The 22,862-nt window shown below is 43.3% G+C and overlaps 1 protein-coding gene across 1 annotated transcript in view; it reads left to right on the plus strand.

Annotated features, from left to right (window-relative positions):
- TMC3 (transmembrane channel like 3) overlaps window positions 1-22,862 on the plus strand; it is a 152,626-nt gene that overhangs the window by 124,157 nt on the left and 5,607 nt on the right. Inside the window, exons 17-20 of the mRNA XM_073568572.1 lie at window positions 4,687-4,797; window positions 8,496-8,621; window positions 10,994-11,072; window positions 11,150-11,192. Coding sequence (XP_073424673.1) covers window positions 4,687-4,797; window positions 8,496-8,621; window positions 10,994-11,072; window positions 11,150-11,192 — 359 coding nt within the window. The remainder of the gene's footprint in view (window positions 1-4,686; window positions 4,798-8,495; window positions 8,622-10,993; window positions 11,073-11,149; window positions 11,193-22,862) is intronic.

The raw sequence follows: 22,862 nt of genomic DNA on the forward strand, positions 1-22,862 counted from the left end.
ATTACAATTTTATCATTGTCCTTTAGTTTGTTTAAGGCTTCTTTTTCTTCCTTTGAAATGTTAGTTTTTTGAAAGGGTCCTTTATGCCTTATTGGTCCATTTCATATTAAGCTCCTAGTTTCTGTTTTCCCTTTTTGTATAGTTTTACCCCCAGTCTTATTTAATTCCCAAAATTCCTCGGATACTAAAGCATAAAAAGTATCCAAATGGCTACCTCGATGGTGGGTGGGGTTAAAAGTGGATTTGGGACAAACATTTTTATGTATACTTTTGCTGAGTTGTATGGTATCCACTTTTACTTCATCCTTGTCTTTGCACCCTGCTGTTCGATCCATAATAGCAAATTGTCTAATAAGTGTTAATTTGCGGACATATTTATTTAGATCTAGAAATAAATCCAAAGGCCTGGCTCCCTGTGTAGGACAGAAACCCAGCCCTATAGATAAAATTGCTTCTTCAGCCTTAGAAAGTTGATATTTTGATAAATTGAATAATTTTATTGTGCTATTTCCTATATTCTGTTCAGTAATATTCTTTTTTATATCCCTCCCTCTTTTGAAAACACCATAGTTTTTTTCTTTTCTCCCTCCTCTAGAACCTCTGGTCCTCCTTTTCTTTTTGAGGCTTACAACAGTGTTGGGGGAAAATACTTTGTAATCAGATTCTTCTTTTGTACCTGTATTGGGGATGCTACCAACGAGCCAGTCTCCAGACTGGGTAAAATTACCTCCGTGGGTGGTAGTGTTGCTCTTGGTACAATCTCTAAAAAAGATATATTGGAATTTGCTGGAGAAGGAGATGGTGCTTGCACTTCTGTGGTGTAAAGATTAGGTGATTCAGTGGTGTCATGTATTGTGAAAATACTAGGACACAGTTCAGATATATGATTCTGAGATCGTATTGTTTCCTGTAGTTTTGTATTAGATTCTACTGGATTGGGGGGAAAAAAGGAGAAGAGTGAATTGTTGGATTCCTCTTCCTCCCTAATGGATAAATCCCCCTCAGAACTATATAGACTAGTCTCCTCACTAGCTGCCCCATAAGTTCCTTTGTTATGTATCTGTGAAGGAATCACACCCGGAGTGGAAGATATGACACTAGTTTTCTGCTTAGCTGGTTCCCAATTTTTTTTTTATTCATGATATTTTTAATATTCGTTTTTTGAATAGCCCCTGCTTCTGAAGCAGTAAAGGTTCTTCGGGGTTTAAATGAACCCTCCGTGAGAGCAAAATTAGCCTTGGAATTGTAAAAGGTACGTAATTGTAACAACATAATATATTATCGTCGTTTTATTGATGATTTAATTGTATTTTGGCAAGGCACTGAAGTTGAAGCTCAAGAATTTATTGTGGCATTAAACAGGAATGACTGGGGTATTACTTTTTTGGCAGAGGTTAATAAGGAAAAAATAAATTTTCTTGATCTAGAAATATCCCATAAAAATAAAAAAATTTGCACGAAAACATATTTCAAGAAAACTGACACAAATGGTTTCCTCGATTATCGAAGTGCACACCATCAAAAATGGAAGCAAAACATTCCTTATAGCCAATTCCGCAGAATTAGGAGAAACAATACAAATAAGGAAGATTATATGGAACAATCGAAAATTCTCATTGATAGGTTTATGGATAGGAAATATCCAAAACGATTAATCATGGCAGCATACAGAACTAATCTAGAAAGAACTCAGCAGGAGTTTTAATCTAGAGAGAACAATAAAAACAAGGAAGTGGAAGAGGCGATAACTAAAGGAGGAGGACAAAAACCTGAGCAGATAATTAATGTAAACAAAAATAGGAATAAGGAAAGAAAAAAAGATGGGTGGCAGCACAATTTTATTACCGCTTTTAATCATAGTAATACAGAGATAAGAAATATTTTAAACAAATATTGGTACTTGTTGAAAAAGGATACTTTTTTGAAAAAACTTTTACCAGATAGACCCAATATTACCTTTCGTAGGGGCCAAACGGTGAAGGGTATAATTGCCCCTAGTAATCTCAGAATGACCCAAGATAAGGAACGGGAATGTATAAAGAAAAAAGAAAAAATTAGGATAAATGAAACTGATGCTTTCAAACTGGGTATCTATCGATGTGGTTCCCGAAAATGTTGTACCTGTGAAATTATCAGTCATATGGCTCAATACATTACGTCGTACAGTACGGGTGAAACCATAGCAATCACGCAAAAATTAACATGTGATAGTGATTTTGTTATATATGTTATCCCCTGTGCCTGTGGGCTGCAATATGTGGGTCGGACCACTCAGTCCTTACGATCCCGTATGAATGGCCACAGACACAATACTAAAAATGTTTTTTTAAAGCAGAGTTTATCCCGGCACTTATCTTTGAAGCATAATAAAACATTCAATATTTCTGTGACTCCGCTGGCGCAAATACCTGAGAATTGTACTAATAGGATACAAAAGCTAAACCGGAAAGAATCATATTGGATCTTCCGTCTGGGTACATTATACCCGGATGGATTAAATGATGTTATAGAGGGCATATGATATTTAAATTAGGAAGAGTTTTAAGGAAGAGTTTTAAATTTTGCTATAATGTACATGTTTGTAGGATTTTATATTTTTGTATCAAATCACACTTCAGTATGTTTAATAACATTTTAAAGAAATTTTACACATAATATTATTTATAGTGTTTTTAGAAAAAGGGAGAAAAAAAAAATAAAAATAATTTTTGTGTGAAAAGTTTGGAATATTTTTATATATATATACTTTTTAATTGTTTTTTTATGTGAAAATTTTTTTGTGTGAAACTTTTTGTGTAACATTTATTTGGTATATGGGTTTTGTTTGATTCCTCAGAGTGCAAAATCCTGCATATCTGAGTATCTGGGTGTGTCTGAAAAACAGACCTTTCAGCCCCCACCCAAAACCACATGCAGGGAGATCTGCTATAAAATGTGTTCAGACAGATCCGTTTATATTCTTGACATTATACCTGAGGAAGACTCTTAGCAGTCGAAACCGGTTGTATTCTATTTTTAATCAAAAATAAAAAACATCCTTGAATCTAAATATCAAGTTCCATCATCATCCTTCAGGAGCGCATATTGCTGGGAAAAACATTCACTAAGTTAATGACATGTTAGCACAGTATTTTATGATGAGCTAAAAGTGCTGGAGACATGGCAGAAACACTCCATCCTGTGTTACCTCAGAAAGCAGCAGCTGCAAGCTCCTGTTTCTTTGTCTGTATACTAACTTATCATAATTGACTTATGCTCCCCTCGTGGCCAGTAGCTGTGATCTGAAGGAGCATGGCAGGGTCGGACAAAGCAAATATTATAAATGAGAGGCAAATTTATAAGCTTATCTCGGCACAGGAACATTTTTTAACACATCCAATTGTGGAATAAATTAATATTTCAAGATCTATTAATTAAAATATAGTATATTTGTGGAACAATCCTTTTAAGAATATACTGATAGTTGGTAAATCTACTGTAATTAATATGGTTCTTCTTCTCAGGTATTAATATTTAAATGATACATTTTATCCATGATCCTAACAGAATTGAAAAGTTCATGTAATTGCCCATGTAGCAATTCTTTTCTGCTGTTTTTATAAAATTTATTTAACAAAAAGCATCAACCTTAAAATTATGGTAAAACACAATAAAAAATAAATGATCTTGAGCATTACTATGAATTATAATCAACTCTCTATATAAAATAATGTTACAGATGTAATTAGCTATTAGAGATCATATTAAGGTTATAGAATGCTATTGCATCCGTTATAATTATGCAAAAATAGTAGAGAAAGCTACTGACCAAAAAAAGCAGGGATCACGAAAATATTATAAATTTTATTGGGGGCACATGAATAACACCAGATAAAAACAATTAAAAAACAATTAAAAGTCATACAAAGTGACAATGCAAGAGCACACAGAGAGCTCATGGTAGACCAAACAAGAAACACCCCTTGAGAGCAAAAATAAAGGGCTTTGCAGTTCAAAGATGAGAAACAATGTGGGTAGCAAACAATAAAATATTTACACAGTCAAATAGAAAACAAATAAAGGTAGCTAGATCAAAGATAGCTATAAGTAATGCAACCGCCTATCTGGAACAACTAATGTTACAAATTTGTCCGTAGAAATAAACAGGCCATGATGGTCACAGATAGGGAGTATATATATTGAAAGTCAAGAGCATTCATTTAAAATATAGAATCTATAAAGCATAATTATATAAATGCATTTGAATGCTCCAAGACGCTACCAAAAAATTGGTTAAGGTACTCACAGTGTAAAAATCAGATATCAACATTGCCCATATGAATAGATGAACCACTTGCCATAATAGGCTAAAGCCACACATAAGAGACAGTGTATAGGATACTATAAGACAGGCTAAGAGATAAGCTAATTAAATGCAAGCCATGCCAGAATTAACTTAAAAAGGATTACATGATCTCAGAAAGGTTGTAAAGGCTAAATCCTGCCCACACTGGCCTAATCAAATACGCTCACATGGGGGAGCTTGTAGAGTGCCCGACGCGTGTCGCCACCACAAGGTGGCTTCGTCAGGGGCTCTGTTATAATTATACTTAGTGGTACCTAACAACATAATTAAATAAAACCAAGCTTGTATAAGGTGAGATAGGTATTAATCACAGAGAAATAATTTTCTATCTTTCCTTACAGGTCTAACAACTTTTACCTGGCTATGCTTCTCTTCATGCTTTTTCTTTGCATGCTGCCCACTGTGTTTGCTATCGTAAGGTATAAACCATCCGTTAACTGTGGACCTTTTAGGTATGTCATCTGCAAAAGTATGTCCACCCACTAAAAATATACTAAGCGCCAAGAAATGTTCTTCCCCCATCCTTGTTATATTGCATAATTCTCATGCTGAATGGTTTCTCATTTGGAGATCACGGCACATTTATAGTTAAAGAACAGTTTTAGATTAACATATTGAGCATGCATTTATGCACCCCTATGATAAATGCTAATAATCTGACTGTGCATCTAAGGCTCTGACTGCTTCACAGATCTCTAAGGAGCTGTCAGCTTCAGTCCTTAGACCCATGGTTGGACCAGGACTCGCAATAATATAGGAGCACAAATGTACCTGTATAATATTCGTATCTACAACTGGCCTTAGAGATGACTAACCTGTTTGAGCAATGAACTATAATTTCTATTGTTGGTGGCACTGTGCTCTTATAGAAATTCGGTCATGACCCCTGCACTCTCATGTTGGGTGTAAACACAAAGGGAAGTGACAGTGGTATTTTGACTGCCCTGTAATTATGTTGGCTAAGGCAGGGGGTAGGGTTTGGGACTTTATACTTCATAGCATTTGCCTTGTATTAAAATAACTTCAGCTCACATATAGCAGTTTTTCATAATGTTGGCAACATATCACAAATTACATGTGTCACATCTCCACTAGACGCCACCTTATTCATTCTGCAGGTGGCATTGGTGATAGAAACGAAGCTGAGACCAGAAGTTCTGGATGCCTGTCACGCATAGTGTAGGAAAGACTAAGTACAACTCGAAGGGATATGGGGAAGGGAACCCAACACTAGGGAAAGGGGGAGTGGAGACCCTTAGCAGATCTAACGTCACCCTGTCTGCCCTAACATCCCTACAGAGGTTCTGCCCTATCACCAAGCAGTATACTTAATCCATGCCTGACCCTAGCAATAAGCCCTGCATAGGGAAGTACAGGATAGTGACTAGTCAAACCCAGCTACAACTAGAGACAGAAGGGATACACAAACAAGGGGAACACTTAGCTTGAGTAGACTCAGAGAGAAACACAGACATCCTCCAAGCACCAAAGAGGAAGATAGCTGACTGCTATAGCTCCAAGCCTCAACAGGGAAAGGGAAATGGAAATAGAAATACCACCCGCAACTCCCAGCAGCAAGCTGGAAGTTATAAACACCTCAGTCGAGGTGCGTCAACTAGAGCCGGGGGAAGGTTGCCACTGGTTCCTAGAGTCAGAAGGACCAGGAAGAAGTCTGCAAAGCAAACTGCTGAGATCTTCTGTAGTCAGATGCAGTGTAACGGTCTGCAGCATCTGACACACCCATGTCAATGCCGCAGGCTCTATCCAGCTACTAAAGCTAGGGTGACTAGGACCTGCAGTAATTTCCTGTCTGACAGTATGGGTATGATCTGTCCAGCTGGAGTTATCAGCTATTTGCTTCAGCCAACAGGAAAGCACCACGCCCTACTAAAGCTTCCAGTTTATTGCTGGAAGCTGTCAGATATAAATTTGTGCTCCTCTGGTTGAGTTCTGTGGTTTTGCTCCTGTTTAGTGTATGTGTTCCTTGATTTGACCATGGCTTGTTTATTGTCGTTTATCCTGCTTGACGATTTTGCACCTTGGCTGCCCTCTTGGTTTTGACGCTGCTACCTGAACATTTTCTTGCCCTGGTTCACTCCTTTGGATAACAGCCTTTCTGTGGAAGCCATCCAGTGTACCCTGTTTTAAGACCAGATGCCTGCACAGGGGTTAAAGGGTGAAAGCCAGGGATTCCTCTAATATCTGCCAGACGGAGTGGTTTGCGCCTAGTCAGTCTGAACTAGCCTTTTTGGGCCTGTGGCCTCTAGCATTTGTAACCATTTGAAAGAAAGGCTAGCTGTGAAAAAATCAGCATGTTTTTAAAAAGGCTTACAGACAAACTAGCCAAATAATAATGAAAAACAAGAGAGGTCAGCAGTACATATAGCATCAAGTTAATATGCAAGTACAAGGGTGCCATGGTTGTAATACAAACATAAATGGTGAAAATGTGATGTTCTTAGTACACATTTTGATCAAAGTGTGTGAGACCATATGCCAACAAGTCATCTTTTTTTTTGATAGATCCTATTCCCCAGTTTATTTTAGGCCTAGTGATACAGACAAGGCGTGCACTCTGTGGATATGAGGTAGGTGCAAGCTGAACCTGGAACTTAGTCCAGATGGTCATCCAGTGAAGAGAAAACAGCTGCACTCTGGGAAATTTTGATTTTCAATGCAAAAAAATTTTTATTGAAGACACCACAGGGGAATAGTGCGTTGAGGTAACGTTTGGACCCTATGTCAGGTCTTTTTCAAACCTCACTTAAAGCACAAGAGAAAAAGAAGCAATCACGGCAGTATGAATGTGCAGGAGGGGCTAAAGTGCCAGGCAGGGACCAGGCAGAGGTCCTGAGATGAGCTGGAAGCTTGGGGCAGCAAGCGCCGTCTGTGGTGTAGTGTCATGTGTATTTTAGGCCTAGGCACATGGAGACATGAGTCTGCTTAGTATAGACTCCCATCAAAAAAACGTCACCTTGTTGCTACCAGATGGGCTCACACACTTAAATCAAAACGTACATCAATAACCTCACATTTTATTGTGTGTAACAATAGTGTACTTTGTGTATTTGATGTTTGCAGATTGCTGTTGCATTTACGATTAGTCCATTATTACCCTCATAACCAGATTTCCTGTGCATGAACATATTTATGAAAAATATACTGTATAGACTCGTGTATAAGCTGAGACTTTAAGCACTTTTTTGTGCTGAAATCACCCCCTCTCGGCTTATACACGAGTCATTGCTGGCAGGGGAGAGGGAGCGACAGGAGCCGGCAGCTGTGGCACAGTGACAGCTGCAGCCGCCAGTTAACAGAAGACATCATATTCACCCTCCTAGCATCGCTGGATTCATCCTTGCATCTTCCTTGTCCCGGGGCTTGCAGCTTGTTTCTCTGCAGAGCGGTCACATGGTACTGCTCATTAAGGTAATGAATATGCACGCGTCTCCACTCCCAGAGGTGTGGAGCACATTTTCATTACCTTAATGAGCGGTGCCATGTGACTGCTCTGCACAGGAAGAAGCTGTCAGCCCCGGGACAAGGAAGATGCAGGGATGAATCCAGTGACGGCACCAGGAGGGTGAGTAGTACGGGGGGGGGGGGGGCTGAGCCATGCACGATGGGACGGGGATGAGCCATACACGATGGGACGGGGGGCTGAGGAATGTGAGGCAGGGGGAGACACATATACCAGGACAGAACGGGGGGAGCCACATACAGGACAGGGGGAGCTACATACCAGGACAGGAGGAGCCACAGCAGGACAGGATGGGGGGAGCCACATACAGGACAGGACAGCGGGAGCCACATACCAGGACAGGGATGAGGGGACAATGCATACCCGGCTTATACTCGAGTCAATAAGCTTACCCAGTTTTCCGTGGCAAAATTAGGTGGCTTGGTTTATACTCGGGTCGGCTTATACTCGAGTATATGCGGTAGTTACATTATTTTCATTAATAATTGTACTAAGGGTAAAAAATAATAAAGTTGTAATAAATCTTTAGGTCTGTTATATATTTTTAATATGTATCATTTTTAAAATTATACTCTCGAGTGTAAAATAATATTTTTTAATGTAAAAATGAACCAATTATATTTTTTGTTATTTTGCGTATAAACAGCTTTGCAACTATTATCTCAACAGTGGACAAGAGAAAATTTATGACATCATTTCAGAAACTATTCAAACAGATTTTCCAGCCTGGTTCAACAACGTCATGAGCTATGTCAGTAGCCCTGTAGTAGTACTTCCAGCTCTGCTTCTCCTCTTGTAAGTAAACTTTGGATCATGGTCCAAATGGTGATGCACATTATTCAACACAGTCCTTAGAAAACATTATTGGCCAAATATTTATTTTGGTAATAGCTAAAGAAGAGACCAAATGTCACTGAATTGGGTGAGCAAATAGCTAACATTTAGCCCTATCGGTGTACTACTGTCAAGGAAAGAGCTTAAAGATCTAGTGGTGAATGGATAATGGATGCAGCATGTACTGCAGTCTTCAATTTCTAACATTCGCTCCCTTTCTTTCTAGCACTAAAGGGAATCTGTTAGCTGGATCAACCCTCTTGTTTAAGCCGTCTATATGGACTGGCAGGTCACAGAAAGTTTAATAAAATGATACCTAGAAATCTGCGATAAAAACTCTTATTCTAGAGAAATACACATTTTCTTCACATCTAAATGACCTGTTAAGATCTATGTGCCGGACATAGATCGCCCTGAGAATGAGACATGTGTGAGGCATATAATGACTGACAGTCTGCTCTCCTGCTCTACAATGACTCACCTGCGCAAAATAGTGATGTGACCCCATCCTAGTGAAGGAAAATAGCCCGACAATTGGCGAGTTTTCAAGACCTTGGTTCACATGACAGTATAAAATTGTTCAGAATTTTCTCCAGTAATGTGGGATGATTTTTTTTTCACCATCTACAGGTTCCTATGATACAAAATTGCAATGTAGCCTTAAAAATCGAATGTGGCATCCATTTTTTTTCTCACATCCATAGACTTGAATGGGTGAGTCTCATCCGATTTACGCAGGAAACTCGTGCTTGCTGTGATTTTTTCACACAGCGATTCGGTCAGTAAAATAAATTGCTCATCTGCACCGCCTCCTTGAAAACCATTGGACCAAGTGTGATCCATTTTTTAACCAACAGCACTCTGACAGAAACAACGGTCATGTGCACGAGCCCTTAGAGTTAAAGTATGAATTCAGTCTTATTAATTAACTAGAAATAGGCCCGATGCTATTGCATCAGGAATGCGGTGAAATGAACATCCGCCGGCGGGCGGCTCAGCCAATGAGTTGTGCTGCGTGGCTTTGGCGGGGGATTTGAATCCCCCGCCCCACCGGCTGAGCCAATGAGCGGTGCTGCACAGGATTTGAATCCCCCGCCAAAGCCGCGCGGCACCGCTCATTGGCTGAGCACCGCGGGATTCAAATCCCAGCCCCACCGGCTGAACCAATGAGCGGTGAGGCGCAGGATTTGAATGCATGCATGGCCCTCTCACCCCCCTATCCTGGTATGCATGGTCCTCTCACCCCCCTATCCTGGTATGCATGGTCCCCTCACCCCCCTTTCCTGGTATGCATGGTACTCTCCCCCCCTTTCCTGGCATCCATGGTCCCCTCACCCCCCAATCCTGATATGCATGGTCCCCGAACCCCCCTATCGTGGTATGCATGGTCCTCTCACCCCCCCATCCTGATATGCATGGTCCCCGAAACCCCCTATCCTGGTATGCATGGTCCTCTCACCCCCCTTTCCTGATATGCATGGTCCCCTCACCCCCTATCCTGGTATGCCTGGTCCCCTCACTCCCCAATCCTGATATGCATGGTCCTCTCACCCCCCTATCCTGATATGCATGGTCCTCTCACCCCCCTATCCTGGCATGCATGGTCTCCGAACCCCCCTATCCTGGTATGCATGCTACCTCTCACCCCCTATCCTGATATGTATGGTCCTCTCACCCCTATTAGACTGCACACATACAAAAAAAAAAATTATACTCACCTTTCTTCCCTGTGCTCCAGCGCTGTCACGTTCTACCGGAGGCCGGGTGAGGAGTGTGGGGGGGAGGAGTGTGGCGCCGGTGTACACGCATGCCCATACCACACTGTCTGGCACCATATTGCAGAAGGCACACTGCAAATGTGTCTTCAGTAAAATGGCGCGGGATAGCGCTATGCGCATGCGCGATTCTGGCACCGCACTCCTGCCCTGGTCTCCGGAGAGAAGAGAAGCGCCGCGGCAACGCTCCTCCCGGTCAGATAAGTATGTAATCCCCCGCCGACTGAGTCAATGAGCATTGCCGCGTGGGATTTGAATTCCCTGCCAAGCCTCAGCCGGCGGGCAGATCAGCCAATAAGCGGCGGCAACGCTCATTGGCTCAGTCGGCGGGGCGGGGGATTTGAATCCCGCGCCGCTCATTGAATCCTGGCTGCCATATCGGAATACCCAGAGCCCATTGGCAATTCTATATTAGATATTAGCTTACATACTGCAGTGGTGTGATCTCTTTGGCCTGATGCATTCTACTATTGTCATTTCACCCTCTCATACATGATTTCTTACCCCTTTAAGTGCATTCATTATGAATAATTGTATTTTATGTTTGTTTTTTCGTAGCATGTTGATTTATTACCTTCAGAGTATTGCAAGGTCATTAAAATTCACCAATAATCAGCTAAGAGCACAGATCCAAACTGTAAGTAGATTCCAGGGAGTAGCCATAATGACATGTACTGTACTATACCTCTATCTCACCACATATTGTTTTTACAGGAACGGACTGAAGACAAGAAAAAAGTGTTTCAAATGGCTGTAGGTGGGTTTTAAAAAATATTGCTAGTGCTAATTACAAATGTAGTTTATTTTTCTCTCCTAAAATTGTGTCACATCTGCACTGACACGATATGATTGACAGCAAAATGATCACATCCCTTGCTTATTACATGAAACAATAATGATTTTAACCACTATATTTTGGTTTATAAACTTTAAAAAGATTTTCTGGATTCTGAAAACATCTTTTTGTTCCAGCTGCAGTTTGTTTAAAAAAAAAAAAGCTTAGCTATACTCACCCTTCCCAGGTCCAGTGCTGAGTCTCCACTTCTGCTCCCAGTGTCTGTTACTGTCTACTGTGTTGTCACATTGACAGCGCTGTAGCCACTAGCTGAGCATAGCAGGTCTGAGCGACTTGTGCCGTCAACTCGGGTGGAGCCACTGTGCTCAGTTATTGGCTGCAGTGCTGCGACATTGAGCTCAGTTATTGGCTGCAGTGCTGCGACATGAAGTCAGCATTACAAACAGTAAAAGACACCCAGAGCATCGGAAGAGACTTAGCGCTGAACCCAAGGAGTAAGGCACACCTCACACGTCTGTTTTTTGTGTCTGTATGCGGTCCATTTTTTAAGGACCGCAAAATGGACACATGCACACCCATTGTATTCAATGGTGGTGCACACATGTTAGGTTTTTCTTGTGAAATACCCACAGACATGTAAGTTTTTTTATCAGCATCACGGACAAAATGCATGCCGCAGACATGCACAATGTGACACATAACAGCACCTGGGAAGAAGCAGTACAGTTCACGCTGTTACCAGGTGTCGGCTGCTGAAGGCAGCTCTCATCATTGTCGCCTGGTCTCCCTGTGATCAGCATAATCAGAAAACAATGATGGAAGTTGCATTCAGCACCCGCTGTGTACATCCTGTGTAAAATGAAGAATTAAATAAAAAAAATGGCGTGTGCTCTTGTGTAATTTGCATAACTAGCAGAGAGAAAGCCCACTGCTCTAGGTTGATGTTAATAATCTGGGAAAAGGGACAATATCCCAAAAGATTCCCAGGCTATTAATAAGCGCTCACATCTGTTTGTTTAACCTTTACTGGTGAATTTACGGGGGATCTGAGAAAAAAAATTATGTAGGGTCCCCCTATAAATTCAAACCAGCAAAGGCTAAACAGACAACTGTGAGTTGATATTAATAGCCTGGGAAGGGGGCAGAGATATTGCCCCTCCTCCTAAGCTACTAATATCTGCCCTTAGCCTCCCCAAAAACAGTGCAAGTGTAAGGAGGAATACCGGGCTGCGGGTATCTGCACTGAGCTGGGTCCGCAACTGTCGGGGCAGCGTCCCGTGTTGCCCGGGGGAAGGAATAGGGGACTGGACAAACCCCATGACCAGGAAAGAGGGGCGTGTTAAGAGGGAGGACAGAGCAAAAAGTGCGCGAAGCAGCCTGCAGTTTCCCACCATCAGGGAGAGTGCAAGGCAGGAAGAAGCATGCTCTCCGCTCCGAGCAGCAGCACCACGACGTTCTGCGGCCGAGTTCTTTTGAGTGCTCTAGTGGAACAGTGAGTGTGGGGAATCGTGCTCCCATCTAAGCAAAAGACCACACGTGTGCAGAGAATCGTGGGCTGTTTACAGGACATTGCAGTGTGGTTTCCTTTGCTGGAGAGCAGGCATCACCTCTACGTTCTGTACAGAGACTTCTGCAGTTTTTCCCGCTTTGATCGTGCGGGTTTATGGACTAGGGGCTCATCAGATAAAACCAGAGACCGGCCGCTGCCATCAGAAGATGGATTGCTAACCTTGAACCCCATCTGAGGACTACTACTACCCCCATCGGACTGTAGACTAAGGACCCCACCAGGAGCTACAATAAGTGTTGCTTGAAACTTAGACTGTCGAACCCATTTTGCTTATTTCATTTAACCCCTGTTGTTCCAATCTCTTTGCCACTGCTTATTAACTCCCTGTGAGGAGATTACTTTAACCTTTACTGTTAAAAAAATAAATAGTATTGTTATACCATACTGCTCTGCAATCCCTGCGTACTGCATCTCAGCACCTGCTTACACAAAAATAAGAGGCGCCAACAGTGTCACTTAGCCTTGCTTTTCCCACTTGCCCTGTGGCGGTGGCAATAGAGTTGGGGTTGATGTCAGCTCTTTGTATTGGCAGTTAACATCAAGCCCAGGGGTTAGTAATGGAGAGGTGTCTATAAGATGCCCCCATTACTAACCCCATAGTAAGTTTGGAAATAAACACACAGCATAAATAAAATCCTTTATTTGAAATAAAACGCAACACCTTATTTTATACACTTATTTAAATATAAAAAACAAAGTTACATTTACACCTGAAATCCATTAAACCCATGTCCCCTGTAGAAAATCAAAAATAATAAACAACCATATCCGTCACTTGTCCGACATGAAGAAAATTCTATTGTCCCTTGACGAGTCTAGCTTTGCTATATATAGATGCCAAATTGAACGCTGGCATGATGCGAGCATTCAGCCTGCCATCCAGCAAACATGCTTAGCTGCGAATGATAGCACAACATCAGTGTCTCGCGATGACATGAATAAGGTGAGCAGAGTTCATAGCCGCTGAACTCCATTCACCTCACTGATGTCACCGTTAGCATGAGAAAGTTTCTTAGCAGCCAGCCTTAGCAGCAACAACTGCAATCAAGCGTTTGCAATAACTGTCAAAGAGTCTTTTACAACTCTCTGGAGGAATGTTGGCCCACTCATCTTTGCAGAAATGTTGTAATTCAGCCACATTGGAGGGTTTCTGAGCATGAACTGCCTTTTAAGGTCATTCCACAGCATCTCAATTGGATTAAGGTCAGGGCTTTGATTAGTGTAGTCTTAATTTTGTTTTTCTTAAGCCATTCAGAGATGGACTTGCAGGTGTGTTTTGCATCATTGTCCTGTCCAAGTATACTTCAGCTTAAGGTCACGAACAGATGACCCTCCATTCTCCTTCAGAATTTTTTGGTAGACAGCAGAATTCATGATTCCTTTTACCACAGCAAGTCTTCCAGGTCCTGAAGCAGCAAAACAGTCCCAGACCATCACACTACCACCACCATATTTTACTGTTGGTATGATGTTCCTTTTCCAAAATGCTGTGTTACTGCTATGCCAGATGTAATGGGCATATAACTTCCAAAAAGTTCAACTTTTGTGTCATCAGTCCACAGTGTGTTCTCCCAAAAGTCTTGGGGACCATCAAGATGTTTTCTGGCAAAACTGGGAAAAGCCTTTATGTTCTTATTGCTCAGCAGTGGTTTTCATCTTGAAACTCTGCCATGCAGGCCATTTTTGCCCAGTCTCTTTCTTATGGTGGATTCAAGAACACTGACCTTAACTGAAGCAAGTGAGGCCTGTAGTTATTTGGATGTTGTTGTGGGGTCTTTTGTGATCTCTTGGATGATTCGTCATTGTGCTCTTTGGGTAATTTTGGTCGGTCAACCACTCCTGGGAAGGTTCACCACTGTTCCTTGTTTTCGCCATTTGTGGATAATGGCTCTAACAATAGTTCGCTGGAGTCCCAAAGCTGTAGAATGGCTTTATAACCTTTTCTAGACTGATCTCAATTGCTGTACTTTTTTTTAATTTGTTTCAGAATTTCTTTGGATCGCTATATAATCCATAGAGGATCTTTTGGTCTACTTGACTTTGTCATGCAGGTCCTATTTAAGTGATTTCTTGATTGAGATTAGGTGTGGCAGTAATCAGGCCTGGATGTGGCTAGGGAATTTGAACTCAGCATCCCAAACATGTGATAAGCTACCATTAATTTATGTTTTAAGGGAAGGACCAATCACTTTTTCACACAGGGGCCTGTAGGTTTAGATTTCTTTTTCCCTTAATATTTAAGACCTTTATTTAAAAGCTGCATTTTGTGTTTAATTGTGTTATGTTTGTCTAATATTTAAATTTGTTTCGTGATCTGAAACATTTAAGTGTGTGAAACATGTAAAGAATAGGAAATAAGGAAGTGGGCAAAATTTTTTAAAACAACTGTATAAGTTGTAACATGTTAGGGTGTTGTTGGGCATCGTGGTAGTGACATAGGCAAACACAGTCCATATAAAGAAAACATGGGGATTTATTTTCAGCCAAAAAAGATTAAAAAAAACAGTAAAGAAACCAAAAACAACAAAGTCTTGCCCGGCTAGGCGCTTACTAACATACCATGCCGCTTATGCTACCAGTGATGTATGCAAGCTTGGCTTTCCAGTAACTCGGCATTTCCTCCTCGGGAACATAACATGTCAGTCCAGAGGCTAATTATGCAAATTGTCTCTTCAGAGATGAAGAGGACTAGAACTCTAGTGCCACCTATAGGAAGTAGCAATCCTAAAAGTCAATGTCGACCCTTTAACGAGCCTTGTTACATGACTTAGGATAAAAGCCAAGCCAGAATCTCATTTTGCAGACACTGTGTTTCGGGGTACTGCCCCTCGTCAGTGCAAAGTGTGAGATCTGGTTTGGCTGTGAGAGAGGCGTCTGACTGATATCCAAGAGGATCATTTCTGCTTGCGGAGAATTACATGCTAAGCATGTCGAGATGAGGAGACTTAAAGCCGCAATGCTCCTCTGGGAAATATGCTAATTATGCAAATTGTCTCTTCAGAGAGGAGGAGGACTAGAACTCTAGTGCCACCTATTGGAAGTAGCAATCCTAAAAGTCAATGTCGACCCTTTAACGAGCCTTGTTACATGACTTAGGATAAAAGCCAAGCCAGAATCTCAATTTGCAGACACTGTGTTTCGGGGTACTGCCCCTCGTCAGTGCAAAGTGTGAGATCTGGTTTGGCTGTGAGAGAGGCGTTTGACCTGCGACACTCTGAAGCTTTTCCATCAGCCTTTTCTGTGTCAGTAGATAGATGCCTTGTCTCAGTTAAAATGGCTAAGCCCCCAGCAAAACTCATACTGGAGCAAGTGTGAGAGTCATGAGTCCTATCACAGATTTCCACTCATCACTCCAATAAAACCTGGCCTGGAGCTATCAAACAAACGGCTCAGCACCTAAGCTGCTGCACCAACCAGTACTACCCGGCTTTTAATATCTATATATATATATACTAGCTGAAGAGCCCAGCGTTGCCTGGGCAAAGTAACCAACTGTGGTTAGTTATAACAAATTATAATGATTATATTGCACATAAAAACATTTCACATCATATATTCAACACTACAGATTTGCAACACAAATTAACTAAACGATTACCCAAGAATTGATAGTATTTTATTTTCAACTCATTCAAGATTTTTGGTTTTTCCTTTCGGTGCAAAGATGAACAGATTTTTGGCAGTTCCAACTCTTGAACAGAGCACATAAAGTTGACCATGAGAAAAGCATGGAGATTGCAAATCAATCCCTACTACTTTCAAGGACTGTCCCTGAGCATTGTTAATGGACATTGCAAATAGCAGTTGAACTGGAAACTGGAGGCATTTAAAATCAAAAAACAAATCAGATGGAATGAGTGGAATTCTTGGAATGAAAATGTCCTCTCCTTTGGAACATCCTGTTTCTGAGCTGTGTATCTAACCCTATCCTGTGCGATAATGTCTGCTGAGCTGTGTACCTAATCCTCTCCTGTGTGATACTTTCTGCTCAGCCGTGTATCTAATCCTATTCTGTGTGATACTGTCTGCTGAGCCGTGTATCTAATACTATTCTGTGTGATACTGTGTGCTGAGCTGTCTATCTAATCCTATCCTGTGTGATACTGTCTACTGAGCCGTGTATCTATTCCTATCCTGTGTGATACTGACTGCTGAGCTGTGTATCTAATCCTATCCTGTGTGATACTGACTGCTGAGCCATGTGTCTAATCCTCTCCTGTGTGATACTGACGGCTGAGCTGTGTATCTAATCCTATCCTGTGTGATACTGACTGCTGAGCTGTGTATCTAATCCTATCCTGTGTGATACTGACTGCTGAGCAGTGTATCTAATCCTATCCTGTGTGAAACTGACTGCTGAGCAGTGTATCTAATCCTATCCTGTGTGATACCGTCTGCTGAGCCGTGTATCTAACCCTATTCTGTGTGATACTGACTGCTGAGCCGTGTACCTAATCCTATCATGTGTGTTACTGACTGCTCAGCCATGTATCTAATTCTATCCTGTGTGATACTGACTGCTGAGCCGTGTATTTAATCCTATCCTGTGTGATACTGACTGCTGAGCCGTGTATCTAATGCTATTCTGTGTGATACTGTGCGCTGAGCTGTGTATCTAATCCTATCCTGTGTGATACTGACTGCTGAGCCGTGTATCTAATCCTATCCTGTGTGATACTGACTGCTGAGCCATGTATCTAATCCTATTCTGTGTGATACTGACTGCTGAGCTGTGTATCTAATCCTATCCTGTGTGATACTGACTGCTGTGCTGTGTATCTAATTCTATCCTGTGTAGGGATGAGCGATGTTGCCCAATATCGTATTGGAATTCTGATTTCCAATATTGGAAAATATCGGATATCGGAATTTCCGATTTCCGATATCAATGCAAGTCAATGGGAGAAAAAAATCGGAATTACAAAATGACCACTACAGTGCTATATAATGGATAAAATGGAGAGGGAACACCTCAGGATAACGGGGAAGGAGTTTGCAGAGGCAGAGGAGCAAAAAAATCGCTAGAAAAATGCACAGAGCGAAACCTGTAGCAGGAAAACTGGTCGCCATCTTCTTAACAGTGGTGTTTTTTCTTTGGGTTAGGATTAGTTGGGGTAGGGTTTATGGTTAGTAGGGTAAGGGTTAGGGTACAGGTTAGGGGTTAGGGTTAGTAGGGTTAGGGGTTAGGGCTAGTTAGGGTTATAGTTAGGGTTAGGGTAAGGGTAAGGGGTTAGGGTTAGTTAGGGTTAGGGTTATGCTTATGGTTAGTAGGGTTAGGGGTTAGGGTTATTAGGGTTAGGGGTTATGGTTATGGTTAGTGGGGTTAGGGTTAGGGTTAGGGGTTAGGATTAGTAGGGTTATGGTTAGGGGTTAGGGTTTAGGTTTAGGGTTAGTAGGGTTAGGGCAAGGGTTAGGGTTAGTTAGGGTTAGTGGTAAGGGTTAAGGGTTAGGGGTTAGGGATAGTTAGGGTTAGGGTTACTGATTTTACATTATTAAATTAAAACTGCCAGTGGTGGTGTCAATATGCCCTTTGACTGACATGTGTCTGCGCTCAGCTCACCTTGCTTTGCAGGGAGTTTGCAGGAGCACCACGTGGAGGAACGGATACACTCCCTTTTAACCATGCTTAGTCTTCTTCTGCTGATTATATTACTGTTATTCAGTAATTCTGCATATTGATATTCTGCTTTTGGTTCATGTACATCTGCTCCTACTGCTTCCTAAACCTCCGTCTATGGTTATTTTGCTATTGACTGGTGGCAGAATGTCCCAAACCCAGAGGAAATACGCAGAAATAACAGTAGGCACAGGAACTTGAGAGAACCAGCTGGTGAGTCTGGAACCCGTATAGGCAGCAGAAATCAGCATAAGAGCCAATGGAACTAACGGGCACCAGGTGACGTTACCGGAGCCCGTTAACTAAGCAGGAGGTACCTGTGCCAGAATGCACTACCAAGGACCAGCAGATGTTACTGGAACTCGGATACCACAAAGGAGGGACCTAAGCCATTGACTCCACTGAGAACTAGCTGACGTTACTTGAACCCAGACAAGCAGCAGAAGGTAAAAATGCCAGTGGCTGTACTGGGCAACAGCTGACATTACTGTAGCCCGGATACCACAATGTAGTAGTGGCATAAGCCAAAAGCACTGCCGAGAAGCCCAAAAAAACCCCACAAAGACGCAAGTTCAAGAGAAAAAAGACGTGAGTCCGGGGACATCTCCATCTGTCTTCTTGTCTTGGGTCTTCTGCATCTGTCTTCCTGTTTCGGGTCTTCTGCATCTGTCTTCCTGTCTTGGGTCTTCTGCATCTGTCTTCCTGTCTTGGGTCTTCTACCGGAGTAATATCTTCTCGGCAGAAGGGGCAAGAGCCACATTTACCCCCGCAACCCGGACACAGTCTTCTTTTCTCCGCAGTCGCAGCAGGGGAGGAGCAGGGCCTACTGGCACTGTCGAGACCAGCCTTGAGCGCCAGGTCCCGGAGTCCACGTAGGGGGCTCCTACACTGCCGACACCACGGATAACAGCAAACTGAGCTGGAATGATGTACAGCGGGGGCATGGAACAGTGCAGCAGACACGACCGTGTAACGGCAAGCGTTGTCGAAACACGGTTTGGAGCAGGAGGTACCCGTGCCCTTGGGCACTCCCAAGAACCAGCTGGCGATGCTGGAACTCTGTTTACCCCTCGGGGGAAGCACCTGTGTCCGCAATTCACTGCCAGGAAACAGCCGGCGTGGCTGGATACCGCCTCTTGTGCTTCTGCCTATAGGTGTTTGGCATCTGTCGTCCTTTTTTTCCACTTTGGTCTAACGAGGTACGGCTGGCGGTACTGTTGCCCAGAAACACAGCATGCTGTGAAAGTGGCAGTCACGGAAATGGGCACTAGCTGGCGGTACTAGAGCCCAGAAACACGGCATGCTGTGAAAGGGGCAGTCACGGAAATGGGCACTAGCTGGCAGTACTAGAGCCCAGAAACACGGCATGCTGTGAAATCAGCAGTCACAGAAATGGGCACTTGCTGGCAGTACTAGAGCACAGAAACACGGCATGCTGTGAAAGTGGCAGTCACAGAAATGGGCAGTAGCTGGCAGTACTAGAGCCCAGAAACATGGCATGCTGTGAAAGTGGCAGTCACAGAAATGGGCACTAGCTGGCAGTACTAGAGCCCAGAAACACGGCATGCTGTGAAATCAGCAGTCATGGAAATGGGCACTAGCTGGCGGTACTAGAGCCCATGGAAAACAGTATGAGTAGTGTTGAGCATTCCGATACTGCAAATATCGGGTATCGGCCGATATTCGCTGTATCGGAATTCCGATACCGAGTACCGATATTTTTTCAATATCGGATACCGGAATCGGAAGTCCCCATAATGCAATGAGCCACTGTTGTGGCTGTGATTGACTGCTGAAATGATGTCATCATGATGCGCGGTCTGTGCGCATCATGATGCGGGGTCTGTACGGGCCTGCCGGGGGCCTGTGCCGGCTGTCGGGGGCCTGTACGGGCCTCTTGGGGGTCTATGCGGGCCTGCCGGGGCCCTGTGCGGGCCTGCCAGGGCCTGTACGGGCCTTCCGGGGGCCTGTGCCGGCTGTCGGGGGCCTGTACGGGCCTCTCGGGGGTCTATGTGGGCCTGCCGGGGCCCTGTACGGGCTTGCCGGGGCCTGTACGGGCCTCTCGGGGGTCTATGCGGGCCTGCCGGGGGTCTTGTGTGTGTGCAGGCATCGCCCGATGGGAAGTCCCATCGGGCGATGCCTGCTACAATGACAGTGATTGACACATTAGCCAATGATGGGACAGTAGTAGTCCCATCTTCCGGCTAATGTGTTGAATGTAAAAAAAAAAAAAAAACATACATACTACATACATACTACATATATACAACATTCATACAACATACATACATACATACTACATACATACTTCATATATACTACATTCATACAACATACATACATACTACATACATACTACATATATACTACATTCATACAACATAGATACATACTACATATATACTACATTCATAGAGGGCGGTGAAGAAGCAGATGGGTGCTGCTCTTCAGTGGCCTGACCCGATGTGGTGGAGAGGTCCTGGGAGGATGCTGCGCTCATTGAGGTGGATGCCTCAGCTGCCATCCAACCAACAACGGTTTCTACTTGATCCTCTCTTATCAGCCTATGGCCCTGCGGTCCTAACAAGCTGCGCATAAATGACTGCTGCCGGGTGAAAGTAGGTGCTGAGTGACTTGGGGATGCTTCTTGCTCTGGATGTGCACCATGTCTAGCTGCTGATGCACCTCTTCCGCGGCCGCCGCAGGGACGTCCCTTACTCCATGTCTTCTTCATCTCTATCGATGGATTCAGAATGGCAAGAAAGCAATTATTAGGGATTAGTGTGCTTATTGCTGTAGGACTACAAACAGGTATAAGAAACACTAATGGCACTGTATGATGATGGTGTCTGCTACACTTTATTTGAATCTAGTGTGGCCTACACAAAGAGTAACGTGTGTTTGTGGTGTTGGTGTACACGTTACGGTCGGATGTCACAGCGCAGTAAATGACACTGCTGTGATACCAAAAAAAAAGGATTCTCCGGGACTGGGCCAGGTGCTGTGTGGCACCAGCCACAGAGGTTGTTTGGGCCCTCACAATACAATCCCTATATAGTGTTTAACCTCAATAGATGCTGTGAGGTAAAGTAACACTTGTAGGGGCACTGAGAGTGAATTTACTGGTGAAAAATTTGGGGGTGCGCGATAGAACAGGCCGCACTAGGAGTCCTGCAGTTTGATGTGACTACAAAGACTGACCTAGTGGGTGCATCACTCCACAAAAAATAGCACACATGTGGCTTACACAGCGGAGGTTACTAACTGTGCAAAGCGCAACAGGGAACAGGGGGTGGTTTGGGCCCTCACAATACAATCCCTATATAGTGTTTAACCTCAATAGATGCTGTGAGGTAAAGTAACACTTATAGGGGCACTGAGAGTGAATTTACTGGTGAAAAATGTGGGGGTGCGCAATAGAACTGCCGCACTAGGGGTCCTGCAGTCTGATGTGACTACAAAGACTGACCTAGTGGGTGCTGCACTCCCCAAAAAAAAGCACACAGACGGTCTGCGCAGCGGAGGTGACTAAACTGTGCAAAGCGCACCCGAGCACGAGGAAAATTGAGGGATAAATGGGGGTAAGGGATTGGGGGGGGGAGTTCAGGGTGAACCCCTCACTGAAAAATCCCTATATAGCGTTCACCAAAATCTACTGGATGGTGAAGCTACACTTTTAGGAAAAAATAGTGGAAGGGGATTTAAGGGATGAAAAGAAAAGGCTGTGAAAAGGCAGTGAGACACACACCACACAGTGCTGCAGCAAGAGGAGGTGCAGCAGCTGCAGTGAATGTGCGCTGCACTGTCTCATTAAGCACCTCACTGAGAGCCTGCACAGCACAAAAAATGAAACTGAGCGGGGTCAGTGAGGAAAAAGACTGCTTCTGTAACACACAGGGGCTGCTACAGTCGCTGAAAAACAATTTATATCGCTATTAGATCCGAGATCTCTTCCTATCTCCAACAGCAACCTATCCCTATCTGCTTTCACAGTAGGGTGAGGCAAAAATGACAGGCGCAGCCTTTTATACTGCCTGATCACACCATCCAGCCAGCCAATGGCAGCGCAGCCCCTAGCTAGCAAGTTTGGATGCCTCCTACCAAGCTTAGGGGAGTTACCCAATGTTGTCAGCAATTCTTCAGCTCCTGATTGGCTCCACGGAGCGCTCAAAGGCTGAAGGTTTATGGGATTTCCGATTTCTGATGTGAAAAAAATATCGGAATCGGAAATTGGAATTCCGATATCGCAAATATCGGGCCGATTTCCGATATTTCAATATCGGAAAGCTCATCCCTAATCCTGTGTGATACTGACTGCTGAGCCATGTGTCTAATCCTCTCCTGTGTGATACTGACTGCTGAGATGTGTATCTAATCCTATCCTATGTGATACTGACTGCTGAGCCGTGTATCTAATCCTATCCTGCGTGATACTGGTCTCCCT

The sequence above is a fragment of the Dendrobates tinctorius genome, unplaced genomic scaffold (genome assembly GCF_039654945.1).
Source record: "Dendrobates tinctorius isolate UK_male_01 unplaced genomic scaffold, ASM3965494v1 ptg000022l, whole genome shotgun sequence".
In the NCBI taxonomy this organism is placed as follows: Eukaryota; Metazoa; Chordata; class Amphibia; order Anura; family Dendrobatidae; genus Dendrobates; species Dendrobates tinctorius.